A 14,919-nucleotide genomic window follows, 5' to 3' on the forward strand; every position below is an offset into this window, starting at 1 on the left:
TTTGGGTCGGAGTTCTTTTAGTGTTTATTTTAGGGATGCACTGATAAGGAATTTCTGGGCCGAGACCAATAACCGATAACTCACAGCTCATTGTGGCTGATACCGATAACCAATATTTTAAACCTTCAACCTGGAACTGCTTGCTAATTCATTAAAAGCTTCTCATTTTAAAATGGTGTCATTTAAAAGCTTGGAATTTGGACTGCTATTTAAGGTCTGATGGATGCAACATGAACCATCAATTTACCTATATTACAGATGTACTGTATGCTGAATTAAATGAAAAATAAATAATAATGCACTTGCATAAATTATGGTGCCCATTTATATAGGTGTTTACGGTTATCCTGGTGATTCGCTCACTGAGACAGAACTTCAAACAGCTGTAATAATGCATTAAACCAAAATGAGGTGATAAACTGCATGTAACGAATATTAAACAACAAAGAACACAAAGCAAACCCTAATCTTTGTATACATTGTGTATTAGTGCTGGCAGCCAGACTCCGAGTGTAGTGGTGGTTTGTGTGTGTTATGAATGTGTGTGCTTTTGCATATATGCGTCTCATTGTGACAGTTCCACTGTATAACTTATGAAATGTGCCATTTTTGGTTGTGCTTTGACAGTGCTGTAATGTAAGTAACAATGTGCTATTTCCCACATTCTGTTGATGTTTCATGAAGTAATAAGCGAAAACACATTTCGTTTATTGCCTCATGAAACAAACAGAATATGGAAAATGCCATCGTTACTTACAGCAGATGACTAAAACCAGCCCCAAAACAATGTAACAAGGCGCAGAGATGTTGAAATAATCCTCACAGAGCAACATAAGCTTGGCTCTTACTCACACAGACACGCTGTGTATGCGCACGCGCACTGTCGCTTGTGACTGCCCGAGTCTCTGCCTCAAGGAAAGACGCCACAGGCAGTCAAAGAATTTCAGCCGCAAGTGAATAAACCATAACAAATTATCGGTGAAAGTATCAGTAGCAATTCCATTATCAGCTCGTTAATAATATTTTGATTTTCCCAGTTATCAGCCAATAATATATCAGCCACCGATATATCATGCATCCCTAGTTTATTTTGAAATTAATGACCGTCTGACTCCTCATTATCCACCTTATTAAAAGACTACTTGTCAGAGAAGTAAATAAATGGACATGAAACACTGATTTGAGCTTTGATTGATTAAGCCTACTGGTACAGAACATACAGTGATCTGAGAAGCAGGAAAGTGCGGTTGTTACTGAGAAATATCAGACCGCTAGATGGCGCCATTGACAGATCAGAATTGAGTATTCCTGAGAGCCGTGTAATAAATTAGTTATAATTTACAGTAAGCCGGTCATTATCGAGATATAAACCTTTCCAGGGTGATCAGGACCTTAAACCAAACAAATGTTGCATTAAATAGGGCAATTTCCTTTATTAGCATTTAGTTATAATTAATGAAATGTCTTGAAAGCTAATAAATGTCCTTCTCTCTCTCACTCGCTCTCTCTCTCTGTCAGGGGGAATGCAGGACTATAACTATGTGTGGGCACAGTGTTTAGAACTGACACTGGAAATCTCTTGCTGCAAGTTTCCTCCAGAGACAGACCTTCCTGGTCTATGGCAAGCCAACAAACCTGCACTACTGGCTTACATGCAGCAAGTACACCTAGGTAACTACACACACACACATCCACACATCCACTATTGTGACCACTGAATCAACAATCAAAAGCATTTCAAGAAACATAACAGACATAGTTTCAATCAGCCACATTATTTTGTCCAACACAAAACTGTCTGCAATTTATGTGGTGTTCAATATTAGGGTGTAAACGCCACTGTATTATTACCTCACATTTATAATAACCGGCTCTTGTTACAGTCACAAATAAATTACACACAGACACAGTACCATCCCGACCTTTGGTGATGTGATAGTCCCAAAGCTCCTGTCTCGGTCTTACACTGCGGTCCACACCCTGCATTGACACAACAGTCCTGTAACCCAACCACAGGCAAACTATCACGTTTGTGAGTCAATACACCACCACACCTGTGCTCTTTAACACCAGGGTGCCATAAAAGCATTGGTTAACCAGCTAGATATTACCTAGAGTCCTCGAACTCCTTGCAAAGTCCACTAAAAGCTGTTTGTCATTGTCTTATTTTTGTTGGACTGGATCCTGTTGACCATGCCACCATGCAACTCCCATCTGATGATGACACAGACTTTCAGGTGTTGCCACTTTAATCAGTGTTTACATGTAAAACTGACTCCATAATAGTTGGAGGTCATGCAGGTTTACAAGAAAACATTGCAGGAAACCAAGAGGACATATTTTCAGTACCAGGAAAAAGACAGGTTTTGTAGTTTGTTTTACTGGTTTCTGGAGCTGTCAGACATATTCTGCACAGGGTCAGTAATTAAGGGGCACTCAGGGCAAAAATGCCACCAAAAAATGTCAAAAATGCCCCAGAAATTCTAAATGTGGGGGAAAATAAACACCCACGTTTCTTATTTGTAACATCTGAATAGTTTTTAATATTCTATTTTAGCCTTAGTTATACAGTTGTGCTCAAAAGTTTGCATACCCTTGGATAATTGGTAATATATGTACCATTATTAAAGAAAACATGAGTGAGAAGGCAAAACACATTTCTTTTATTTCTTATGGGATTCATATTCAACTGTAGGTTATAACAGAATGGCACAATCATAAAACAAAACATGGCAACAAAGAAAAAAATGAAATGACCCCTGTTCAAAAGTCTGCATACCCTTAGTTCTTAATACTGTGTATTGCCCCCTTTAGCATCAATGACAGTGTGCAGTCTTTTGTAATAGTTGTCTATGAGGCCCCAAATTCTTGCAGGTGGTATAGCTGCCCATTCCTCTTGGCAAAATGCCTCCAGGTCATGCAAAGTCTTTGGTCGTCTTGCATGAACCGCATGTTTGAGATCTCCCCAGAGTGGCTTGATGATATTAAGGTCAGGAGACTGTGATGGCCACTCCAGAACCTTCACCTTTATCTGCTGTAACCACTGGAGGGTCAACTTGGCCTTGTGCTTAGGGTCATTGTCGTGCCGGAAAGTCCAAGAGCGTCCCATGCGCAGCTTTCATGCAGAAGAATGCAAATTGTCTGCCAGTATTTTCTGATAACATGCTGCATTCATCTTGCCATCAATTTTCACAAGATTCCCTGTGCCTTTAGAGCTCACACACCCTAAAACATCAGTGAGCCACCACCATGCTTCACAGTGGGGATGGTATTCTTTTCACTATAGGCCTTGTTGACCCCTCTCCAAACATAGCGCTTATGGTTGTGACCATAAAGCTCTATTTTGGTCTCGTCACTCCAAATTACAGTGTGCCAGAAGCTGTGAGGCGTGTCAAGGTGTTGTCGGGCATATTGTAACTGGGCATTTTTGTGGCATTGGCGCAGTAAAGGCTTCTTTCTGGCAACTCGACTATGCAGCTCATCTTTGTTCAAGTATCGTCATATTGTGCTCCTTGAAACAACCACACTGTCTTTTTCCAGAGCAGCCTGTATTTCTTCTGAGGTTACCTGTAGGTTTTTCTTTGTATCCCAAACAATTCTTCTGGCAGTTGTGGCTGAAATCTTTCTTGGTCTACCTGACCTTGGCTTGGTATCAAGAGATCCCAGAATTTTCCACTTCTTAATAAGTGATTGAACAGTACTGACTGGCATTTTCAAAGCTTTGGATATCTTTTTATATCTTTTCCATCTTTATAATGTTCCATTACCTTGTTACACAGGTCTTTTGACAGTTCTTTTCTGCTCCCCATGGCTCAGTATCTAGCCTGCTCAGCGAATCCACGTGAGAGCTAACAAACTCATTGACTGTTTATACACAGATACTAATTGCAATTAAAAAAGCCACAGGTGTGGGAAATTAACCTTTAATTGCCATTTAAACCTGTGTGTGTCACCTTGTGTGTCTATAACAAGGCCAAACATTCAAGGGTATGTAAACTTTTGATTAGGGCCATTTGGGTGATTTCTGTTATCATTATGATTTAAAAAGGAGCCAAACAACTATGTGATAATAAATGGCTTCATATGATCACTATCCTTAAATAAAAGATAGTTTTTTGCATGATCAGTCATATTTTCAAAATCAATGTCAGCATTTCACAATTTCTGCCAGGGTATGCAAACTTTTGAGCACAACTGTACATGGCATAGAATCTGAGTTCTGGGATAGTTCACCCAGAAATGAAAATTCTCTCATCATTTATTCACACTCATGCCATCCCAGATGTGTATGACTTATATACTTCTACAGAACACAGTCAAAGATTTTTAGAAGAATATCTCAGCTTTGTAAGTCCATACAATGTAAGTTAATGGTGACTAGAACTTTGAAGCTCCAAAAAGCACACAAAGGCAGCATAAAAGCAATCCTTAAGATTCCAGTGGTTAAATCCATATCTTCAGAAGTGATATGATAGGTTAGAGTAAAAAACAGATCAATATTTAAGTCCTTTTTTTTTAATTTTTTTTTTTTTACTATAAATCTACACTTTATATCACTTCCACATTCTTTTATTTTTTGGCGATGGTCAGGCTGGTCAAATGTGGAGATTTATAGTAAAAAAATAAAATTAAAAAAAGGACCTTAATATTGATCTGTTTCTCACCCACAACTATCATATCGCTTCAGAAGATACGGATTTAAAAGGTGGAGTCAGATGGATTACTTTTATTCTGCCTTTATGTGCTTATTAGAGCTCCAAAATTCTGGCCATCATTCACTTGTATTGAATAGACCTACAGAGCTGAAATATTCTTCTAAAATCTTCATTTGTGTTCTGCAGAAGAAAGAAAGCCACACACATCTGGGATGGCATAAGGAGAAGTGATGAGAGAATTTTCATTTTTGGGTGAACTATCCCTTTAATGTTGATTGAATTTTTAGGGTAGAATTCTCAACCTTGAATTGTATTAATTAACTGATTAAATTAAAGTCAACGGATGTGACTCTTTTGTTTGTTTTTAAAGGTTAGAAAAAGTACAATTTATAAATCCCCCTGAAAATCTAATTCAGGGGAAAGAATTGCCACTTTATTTAATTTAATGAAATGAAAATTATCTAATGTAATCCCATTTGATTTCTGACACTGATTCTGCATATGTGTGTTGAGTAATTAGTTACTGTAAACTAAGTCAATAAGTAGTGTAACGTACATTACATTTTTTAGCATTACATTTTTTAATCTATGTTCCAGTATTCTTTCTGCAACCCTGCTGGAAGTCAGTTACCCAGCTAACCATTTTTAGTCCCCAGAATGTTCCAGAAATGGACATTCTAACGTTCTCTTTGGTTAGCCAGAATTAACCATCTAATAACCATCTAGGTTGAGAACATTCCCCTAACGTTGCTCATGAACATTAGTTCTTCTAACCTCTATATTCCCATATTCTTTCTGCAACCCTGCTGTAAGTCACATTTTACAATGTTGTGGTTCCCAGAATGTTCCGGGAATGTTAGTTAATGATTATAAAATAAGAACCCCAAAGAGAATGTTTCTGGAATGTTATTAATTGGTTCTTCCACCAGGTGAAAATGTTAGAAAAAGCTTAGAAAAGTAGTAACATTCCCATCTGTGTCACAAACGGTGCAAGATGAGCTACACACCAAAGTTTAATATTTAGGTTTAGAGATTTGTTCAAATCACTTAAATATGAGCAACAGTAAAAGTAGTGTTTGCCTTAGCAAACACCACTAATAATATTTTAAAAATGTAATCATCCCAACCCTCATTTTTTATGTTCAGACATTGTGTTAACAGAAGTTCATTGAGCATACACCATAATACAAATGGTTGAAAGATTTTCTCTTCTATGCAGGTGTAAAAGGTGTAGTGATGGACTTAAATGGAAACCCGGTTCAAAATGCTGTAGTCGAGGTGGAGGGGAGGAGAAATCTTTGTCCGTTCAGGACTGATCGTAACGGGGAATACTACAGGTTACTTTTGCCCGGCAACTACACTATCACGGTGAGATTGCGTCCCCTTGTGGTGAATTTCATTATTGTTCAGAGGAGTCACAAGCATTCAAAATTGGCTGAAAGGAGCTACTGATTGCCACATTATGACATGTTTCCACATTGTGTTTATTGCAAAAAAAATATCAGCCATATAACAGAGTTCAAAGACTCTACATTTTCAAAGAGAGCTTGTACAAAAGGTACTAACCCCATTCAGTCAAAGTTATAGGAAAGTACTACTGTACCCTAGCACATGTAGGTAATACATGAAATTGCTTTTATACAGCAGTTCTATAAATAAGAAGGTACAATTTACACTTTTGTGTATGCACAAACTCAACTCGTCCAATCAGACACTGCTGGTCCAATCAGATTAGATGACCAGAACTAACTTGTGTGTATAATGCATAATAACTTTAAACCCCTTCTTGAGCTGTGAATGTTGATGGTCACAAGTCAGTTCCCTTGAGCATTCACGCTATGAATCAGTTTAAGGATGTGGTGCCGTGGGGTTCGAGTTAGCCAGGGATTAAGTCAGTAAATACAGAAGGAATGCAGTAGGCACAGTGTATAAGTGTACTGTTTTTGTATCTCTCAGCACAATAAATGGAGTTCATTGAGGAGAAATCAAATGTTCTTAACTCTAAAATAGGGGACAAACGGTAGCAGCACAAGGCCAAAAGCTTTATTCACTCAGACTAAATGAAAAGGTCATGTGTCAGATTGGAAAAATGATCTGCAGTTAAAATAAACCTAACCTAAAAAAAAAAGACGACACTATTACTTACCTAGGGTCTTTAATACCCTATACAGTTTTGGTACTTAAAGGGATAGTTCACCCAAAAATTTAAATTCTCTTATCATTTACTTGGCCTCATGCCATCCCAGATGTGTATGACTTTCTTTCATTTGCTGAACTTAAATGAAGACTTTTTGAAGAATATTTAAGCTCTTTTGGTCCGTACAATGCAAGTGAATGGGTGCCAAAATGTTGAAGCTCCAAAAAGCAAATGAAGGCATCATAAAAGTAATCCATAAGACTCCAGTGGTTAAATAAATGTCTTCAGAAGTGATATGATAGGTGTGGGTGAGAAACAGATCAATATTTAAGTCTTTTTTTGCTAGAAATTCTCCTCATTGCCCAGTAGGGGGAGATATGCACGAAGAGTGTGAATCACCAAAAACACAAGAAGAAGAATGTGAAAGTTAAAGTGGAGATTGACTGAGCAGGGAGGAGAATTTATAGTAAAAAAGTATTGACTTAAATATTGATCTGTTTCTCACCCAGACCTATCATATCACTTCTGAAGACATTGATTTAACCACTGGAGTCTTATGGATTACTTTTATGATGCCTTATGTAATTTTTGGAGCTTCAAAATTTTGGCACCCATTCACTTGCATTGTATGGCCCAAAAAAGCTAAAATATTCTTCTAAAAATCTTCATTTAAGTTCAGCAAATTAAAGAAAGTCATACACATCTGGGATGGCATGAGGATGAGAATATATACAGTATACAGTATATATATATATATATATATACACGGGACCTTCATTTCACCCCCTGTACCTCATCCATTTTTTGGAGTTACGCCCCCACCTATTTAGTATTCCTCAATCTTTCTATTATGAACAGTAACCGAAAAAGCCAAATTTACAGATACACAGTATATATATATATATATATATATATATATACACTGCCGGTCAAAAGTTTTGAAACACTTGACTGAAGTGTTTCTCACGATCTTAAAAATCTTTTGATCTGAAGGCGTATGCTTAAATGTTTGTAGACAAAAATATAATTGTGTCACCATATTAATTTATTTCATTATAAAACTAAAATTTAATTTTAAAAAACGTTTTTGAAATTGATGACTTGGACCAAATAATAAAGAAAAGCAGCCAATAAGTGCCCAACATAGATGGGAACTCCTTCAATACTGTTTAAAAAGCATCCCAGGGTGATACATCAAGAAGTTGGTTGAGAAAATGTCAAGAGTACATGTCTGCAAATTCTAGGCAAAGGGTGACTACTTTGAAGATGCTAAAATATAACACAGTTTTGATTTATTTTGGATTTTGTTTAGTCACAACATAATTCCCATAGTTCCATTTATGTTATTCCATAGTTTTGATGACTTTACTATTATTCTAAAATGTGGAAAAAAAATTATAATAAAGAATGAGTAAGTGTTTCAAGACGTTTGACCCGTAGATATATATATATATATATATATATATATATATATATATATATATATATATATATATACAGTTGTGCTCAAAAGTTTGCATACCCTGGCAGAAATTGTGAAATTTTGGCATTGATTTTGAAAATATGACTGATCATGCAAAAAAAAATCCGTCTTTTATTTAAGGATAGTGATCATATGAAGCCATTTATCATCACATACTTGTTTGGCTACTTTTTAAATCATAATGATAACAGAAATCACCCAAATGGCCCTGATCAAAAGTTTACATACCCTTGAATGTTTGGCCTTGTTACAGACACACAAGGTGACACACACAGGTTTAAATGGCAATTAAAGTTTAATTTCCCACACCTGTGGATTTTTAAATTGCAATTAGTGTCTGTGTATAAATAGTCAATGAGTTTGTTAGCTCTCACGTGGATGCACTGAACAGGCTAGATACTGAGCCATGGGGAGCAGAAAAGGACTCTCAAAAGACCTGCGTAACAAGGTAATGGAACTTTATAAAGATGGAAAAGGCTATAAAAAGATATCCAAAGCCTTGAAAATGCCAGTCAGTACTGTTCAATCACTTATTAAAAAGTGGAAAATTCTGGGATCTCTTGATACCAAGCCAAGGTCAGGTAGACAAAGAAAGATTTCAGCCACAACTGCCGGAAGAATTGTTCGGGATACAAAGAAAAACCCACAGGTAACCTCAGGAGAAATACAGGCTGCTCTGGAAAAAGACGGTGTGGTTGTTTCAAGGAACACAATACAATGATACTTGAACAAAGATGAGCTGCATGGTCGAGTTGCCAGAAAGAAGCCTTTACTGTGCCAATGCCACAAAAAAGCCCGGTTACAATATGCCCGACAACACCTTGACACGCCTCACAGCTTCTGGCACACTATAATTTGGAGTGACGAGACCAAAATAGAGCTTTAAGGTCACAACCATAAGCGCTATGTTTGGAGAGGGGTCAACAAGGCCTATAGTGAAAAGAATACCATCCCCGCTGTCAAGCATGGTGGTGGCTCACTGATGTTTTGGGGGTGTGTGAGCTCTAAAGGCACAGGAATCTTGCGAAAATTGATGGCAAGATGAATGCAGCATGTTATCAGAAAATACTGGCAGACAATTTGCATTCTTCTGCACGAAAGCTGCGCATGGGACGCTCTTGGACTTTCCGGCACGACAATGACCCTAAGCACAAGGCCAAGTTGACCCTCCAGTTGTTACAGCAGAAAAAGGTGAAGGTTCTGGAGTGGCAATCACAGTCTCCTGACCTTAATATTATTGAGCCACTCTGGGGAGATCTCAAACGTGTGATTCATGCAAGACGACCAAAGACTTTGCATGACCTGGAGGCATTTTGCCAAGAGGAATGGGCAGCTATACTACCTGCAAGAATTTGGGGCCTCATAGACAACTATTACAAAAGACTGCACACTGTCATTGATGCTAAAGGGGGCAATACACAGTATTAAGAACTAAGGGTATGCAGACTTTTGAACAGGGGTCATTTCATTTTTTTCTTTGTTGCCATGTTTTGTTGTATGATTGTGCCATTCTGTTATAACCTACAGTTGAATATGAATCCCATAAGAAATAAAAGAAATGTGTTTTGCCTGCTCACTCATGTTTTCTTTAAAAATGGTACATATATTACCAATTCTCCAAGGGTATGCAAACTTTTGAGCACAACTGTATATACTGGTGGCCAAAGGTTTGGAATAATGTACAGATTTAGCTGTTTCAGAAGGAAATTGGTACTTTAATTCACCAAAGTGGCATTCAACTGATCACAAAGTATAGTCAGGGCGTTACTATTTGAAAAAAGTCATTTTTGATAAAATCTAGACAGGCCTCATTTCCAACAGCCATCACTCCAACACCTTATCCTTGAGTAATCATGCTAAATTGCTAATTTGGTTCTAGAAAATCACTTGCCATTATATAAAACACAGCTGAAAGCTATTTGGTTTGTTAAATTAAGCTTAACATTGTCTTTGTGTTTGTTTTTGAGTTGTCACAGTATGCAATAGACTGACATGTCTTAAGGTCAATATTAGGTCAAAAATGGCCAAAAAAATAAACAGCTTTCTCTAGAAACTCATCAGTCAATCATTGTTTTGAGGAATGAAGGCTTGAAATTGCCAAAAAAACTGAAGATTTTATCAAAAGGTATATACTTCAGTCTTCAAAGACAAAGGACAACTGGCTCTAACAAGGACAGAAAGAGATGTGGAAGGCCAGATGTACAACTAAACAAGAGGATAAGTACATCAGAGTCTCTAGTTTGAGAAATAGACACCTCACATGTCCTCAGCTGACAGCTTCATTGAATTCTACCCGCTCAACACCAGTTTCATGTACAACAGTAAAGAGAAGACTCAGGGGTGCAGGCCTTATGGGAAGAATTTCAAAGAAAAAGCCACTTTTGAAACAGAAAAACAAAAAGAAAAGGTTAGAGTGGGCAAAGAAACACAGACATTGGACAACAGATAATTGGAAAAGAGTGTTATGGATCTTAACCACATTGAGCTTTTGTGGGATCTGCTAGACTGTAAGGTGCGTGAGAAGTGCCCGACAAGACAGCCACATCTATGGCAAGTGCTACAGGAAGCATGGGATGAAATGTCACCTGAGTATCTGGACAAACTGACAGCTAGAATGCCAAGGATCTGCAAAGCTGTCATTGCTGCATGTGGAGGATTTTTTCTGAACATTTATTTTCACATTGTAATAGTAATTTGTCACATTATTAATGTCCTGACTATACATTGTGATCAGTTGAATGCCACTTTGGTGAATAAAAGTACCAATTTCTTTCAATAAGAGCAAAATCTGTACATTATTCCAAACTTTTGGCCGCCAGTATATATATATAGGGGGTGAAATGAAGTCCTGGGTCACTAAAGACATGATGTATGCATTTGGTTAAACACATTTTACAGGCCATTAGTCATAACTGTGATGCAAAAATAAATAAATAAAAAAATAAAATCTGATTCTCATTACTTTAATACAGCAATGAAAATCATCCTATCCAGACACAATGATTTTTTACTCTTTTGTTTGAATTAAAATAAGCATAAATACAATTTAGCATAACTAATATAACTGCCATTATTGTTTGTAATATAATTAGAATTTAAATAACATTTCTTTTTTTTCTGCTATATGCAAAATATTACTTCTTAATTTTTGTTCTTTTGAGATTCGGGTCTCAATATATGACCAGTACATGTTCTTGAGAGGTTTCGTGAGATTTTTACCCAATTATTCAATTAAATTACAGTCATCCACACGGACTAGAAATGGTTCAAGGAATGAAAACAAAAACTGAAAATGAACATTTATTTATTTTATTTATGTTTTTTTTTGCAGAATGTAACCAAAAATGGAAACAAAGTGAAAACCTTATTTTCAAATGTTGTCATCCAAACTACTGTGTGTGTGTGTTTTAAAGAGAAATGTAATAATTCTTTTTAGATAGCCAGTTGTATATGTGAAATATTTAAAGTATTTTTGGTGATGTATTTAATATTAAGGAGACATTTTTTGAAAAGACATTATTGTATTTGAACGACTGTATACTACGCTTGTTACGTGTCTATACTAATCAGTCCCCCACATTGGATTGCTTATTTTTGCAAAGCAAGATGCTTATTTTCAGACCAGGTCGCTTGTTTCTCTTTCGAAATCTGGCAACACTGCAACTGGCATATCACCCATCCTTAGCACAGAGTACTGTCATAAAAAATTAAAATAAATTTTTTTAAAAACCTTATTTAGTGCTCTTTCATTTTGATCTGACTGGTTACCATTTGGAAAGGAGGCCATGGAACTCCAGAGCCAGAACTAAAAAACGCCAACGAACCAAAATGAAAAAACATTTCAGTTTTAATCCCTAGTTATCGACGTGTATTATCCAGTCCTATAAAACACTTAGTGAGATTTTAAAATGTATTGCTCATGCATTTATTTTTTGGATGATGTAGATGTAAAATAATAATAATAATAAAAAGCTCTATATTGAATCTTTGTTTTTCATTTGTTAAAACTATATTGATTTATCCACAGGTGACATACCCAGGACACAAGACCATCACACAAACCATCTCTGTGCCGTATGGTCCAGACACATTCTCTGCTCTCACCCAGAACTTCCTCCTTCAAAAGAGTGACTACAGCACAACAGCAACACAACCGCCCCAGTGCTGCACCACTCCAAATCAGAAAAACCCAGAGAACAACAGCGCCGCCCTGCTGCCCAGCACCCTCACTGCACTCACTGCCTTTACTCTTCAGAGACTGCTGCTGTGCTGAGAGCAAAGACTCTTTTCAAATCTACATCAAGCTCCTCTTTGCTTAACTTGCACAATCAAACTTGTTTTGTTTTGTTTTGTTTTTTGTGCAATATACTGAGGCCATATCATCGTCAAACCTTTTTACTTGAGAAAGAAAATAGATTCAAATAAACAATATCTCAGAGTAACACTATTATTATACTGTTGGTAGAAAGTTCAGTTTTCCAGTGATATTAGAAGTTAATGTTGTAAAGTTAGAAATGAAAAAAGGTGCCTGTGTATCTGTTATCAATAGTGGAGGGCTGGTTGTCAAAACAAAACTAAAGATGCTACGATAGTGACTTATGAAGATTATATATGTTGAAGGCAATGCATGTACATGTATGGTATATAAATATGGATATTTGTATACAAATCTATAAAATATGTACCCATTTTTTCGACTGCGCAAACAAACTACTCTCGATTGTTTTGTTTTTTTGTTTGTTTTACATTTTGAAGATGGTGCAGATAGTTTGACTAGCAAATTACCTTAGTAATATACATTTTATGTTTATTTGTCTTTTATATTAACAGTGTCTTTTTGCAGATTTATATTTGTAAAATGTAAAAATGAAGAGTGAAACAACAAAGCCAAAAAAAAAAAAACAAAAACAAATGGTGCCCTTTCTACCTCGCTCTATCAATCTCAGATTAGAAAGACTGGCAGTGCCTTAAATAAACCATTAAGAAACATTCACATGTTTTGCTGTCTTATTTTCCAAACATGTCAGATACTGTTTTAATTTTGAATACAAACATTAAATCATCACAGATGATATTTTCATATTTAACATTAAAGGTGCTGCAAGCGATTTTAGCGTACTGAAGCTTTCACGTGACTGAGCCGTTGAATTAGCCACACCCCCTTATTCCAAAAGCCCACCCTCCAAAGATGATTTTGAGACCAAAACCGAGCAAAAGAGCAGCATTGTTTGTGCCTGTCAAATTCAACAGTGGCACAATAGCACCCTCAACTGACAAACATTATGAATCATAGCCTCAATGATCTGCTTCAAATACAACACTATGAGAACGAGCAAAATGATTGACAAGTGTATCGCTACAATGTCCGTGGACACATTTTTGTTTTCTGTTTACAAAGTTTACAGCTGTCACAGAGACCGGTGAGATATCTCAGGACACTTATTTCATTAATATCTTTGAGGGAGTAGGACAATTTTTGGCATACTTCTCCATGAAAAAAATCAACACCTTTAAAAATATGTATATGTAATATGTGAATAAACTTAAAAAAGAAAAGCAACCAGATGTTAAGTATTTTTGAGTTTACACAACTTCAGGCAAATTAGTTGTACCAACTTAATTCAAGTTGGTTTGTAAGTTCCATGAACTCACTACAATAAGTTCAGTAAACTCAAAAATATTAATGATTATAAAGTTCAATAAACTTGCATTCTTCAGTACAGCTGTCCATAATTTTCAAAACTCTTAAAAACACAGCTTGGTCTCATGAAATTTACGTGAACTTTTTGCAATTAAAAATGTATGTGAAATGTCCAACTGGGGGCACCAAAAGCGAGTAAAATGGTGTCATAATCAGACGAAGTTTTAAAGTAATAGTTCACCCAAAAATGAAAATTCTCTCATTGTTCACTTACCCTGATGCCATCCCAGATGTGTATGACTGTCTTTCTTCAGCAGAACACAAATGAAGATTTTTAGAAGAAGATAAAGCTCTGTCAGGTCCTTATAATGCAAGTAAACGGGTGCCAGCACTTTGACGGTCCAAAAGTCATATTTAGGCAGCATAAAAGTAATCCATGTGACTCCAGTCGATCAGTGAATATCTTCTGAAGTGAATCAATAGGTTTATTTAAGAAACAAGTTGATAATTAAATGTTTTCAACTTTAAATCGGAGCGTCCATCCAGGGCTCTGATGTTGTTTGAAATGACCTAACTCTCGCATGACGTTCGTTCTTCTGTTGTAAATAAGCGCCGCTTCCGAATTCTCACGCGAACTAGCCAACACGCTTACGTCACACGACAGCTACGTGATGCATCAACTGCTGGCAGGAAGCACTTTTTAAGAGTTAATAACGTTTTAATTATCGATTTATTTTTTACACAACTGTATCAATTTGCTTCAGAGGACATTCAATGATCTGCTGGAGTCATGTGGATTACTGCTGAAGAAAAACAGTCATACACTGTGCTGTATGGTTTGTAGTTTGTTGACAGATTTAAAATACTGCCATTAAAAAGTAATGTTTTGATATACTGTTACAGTTTGTTAAATTTTAATTCGTGTACGTCTTTCTTAATACTAGAATCTTCCTAATTGCACTAAGGTTGTGTTGGAGCTCCATCTAGTGGCGGTTTTGGTATT

General features: G+C 36.5%; 1 protein-coding gene across 2 annotated transcripts in view; it reads left to right on the forward strand.

The window, feature by feature from the left end:
• Positions 1 to 13,264, forward strand: part of LOC127436819 (carboxypeptidase M-like) — a 66,192-nt gene extending 52,928 nt beyond the window's left edge. For both annotated transcript variants that reach the window (XM_051691249.1, XM_051691250.1), the window contains 3 exons: positions 1,519 to 1,671; positions 5,875 to 6,023; positions 12,303 to 13,264. In XM_051691249.1, the coding sequence (XP_051547209.1) occupies positions 1,519 to 1,671; positions 5,875 to 6,023; positions 12,303 to 12,548 (548 nt within the window). In that variant the 3' untranslated portion in view covers positions 12,549 to 13,264. The remainder of the gene's footprint in view (positions 1 to 1,518; positions 1,672 to 5,874; positions 6,024 to 12,302) is intronic.
• The last annotated feature ends 1,655 nt before the right edge of the window (positions 13,265 to 14,919 follow it).

This window comes from Myxocyprinus asiaticus, chromosome 47, assembly GCF_019703515.2.
Source record: "Myxocyprinus asiaticus isolate MX2 ecotype Aquarium Trade chromosome 47, UBuf_Myxa_2, whole genome shotgun sequence".
Lineage (NCBI taxonomy): Eukaryota > Metazoa > Chordata > Actinopteri > Cypriniformes > Catostomidae > Myxocyprinus > Myxocyprinus asiaticus.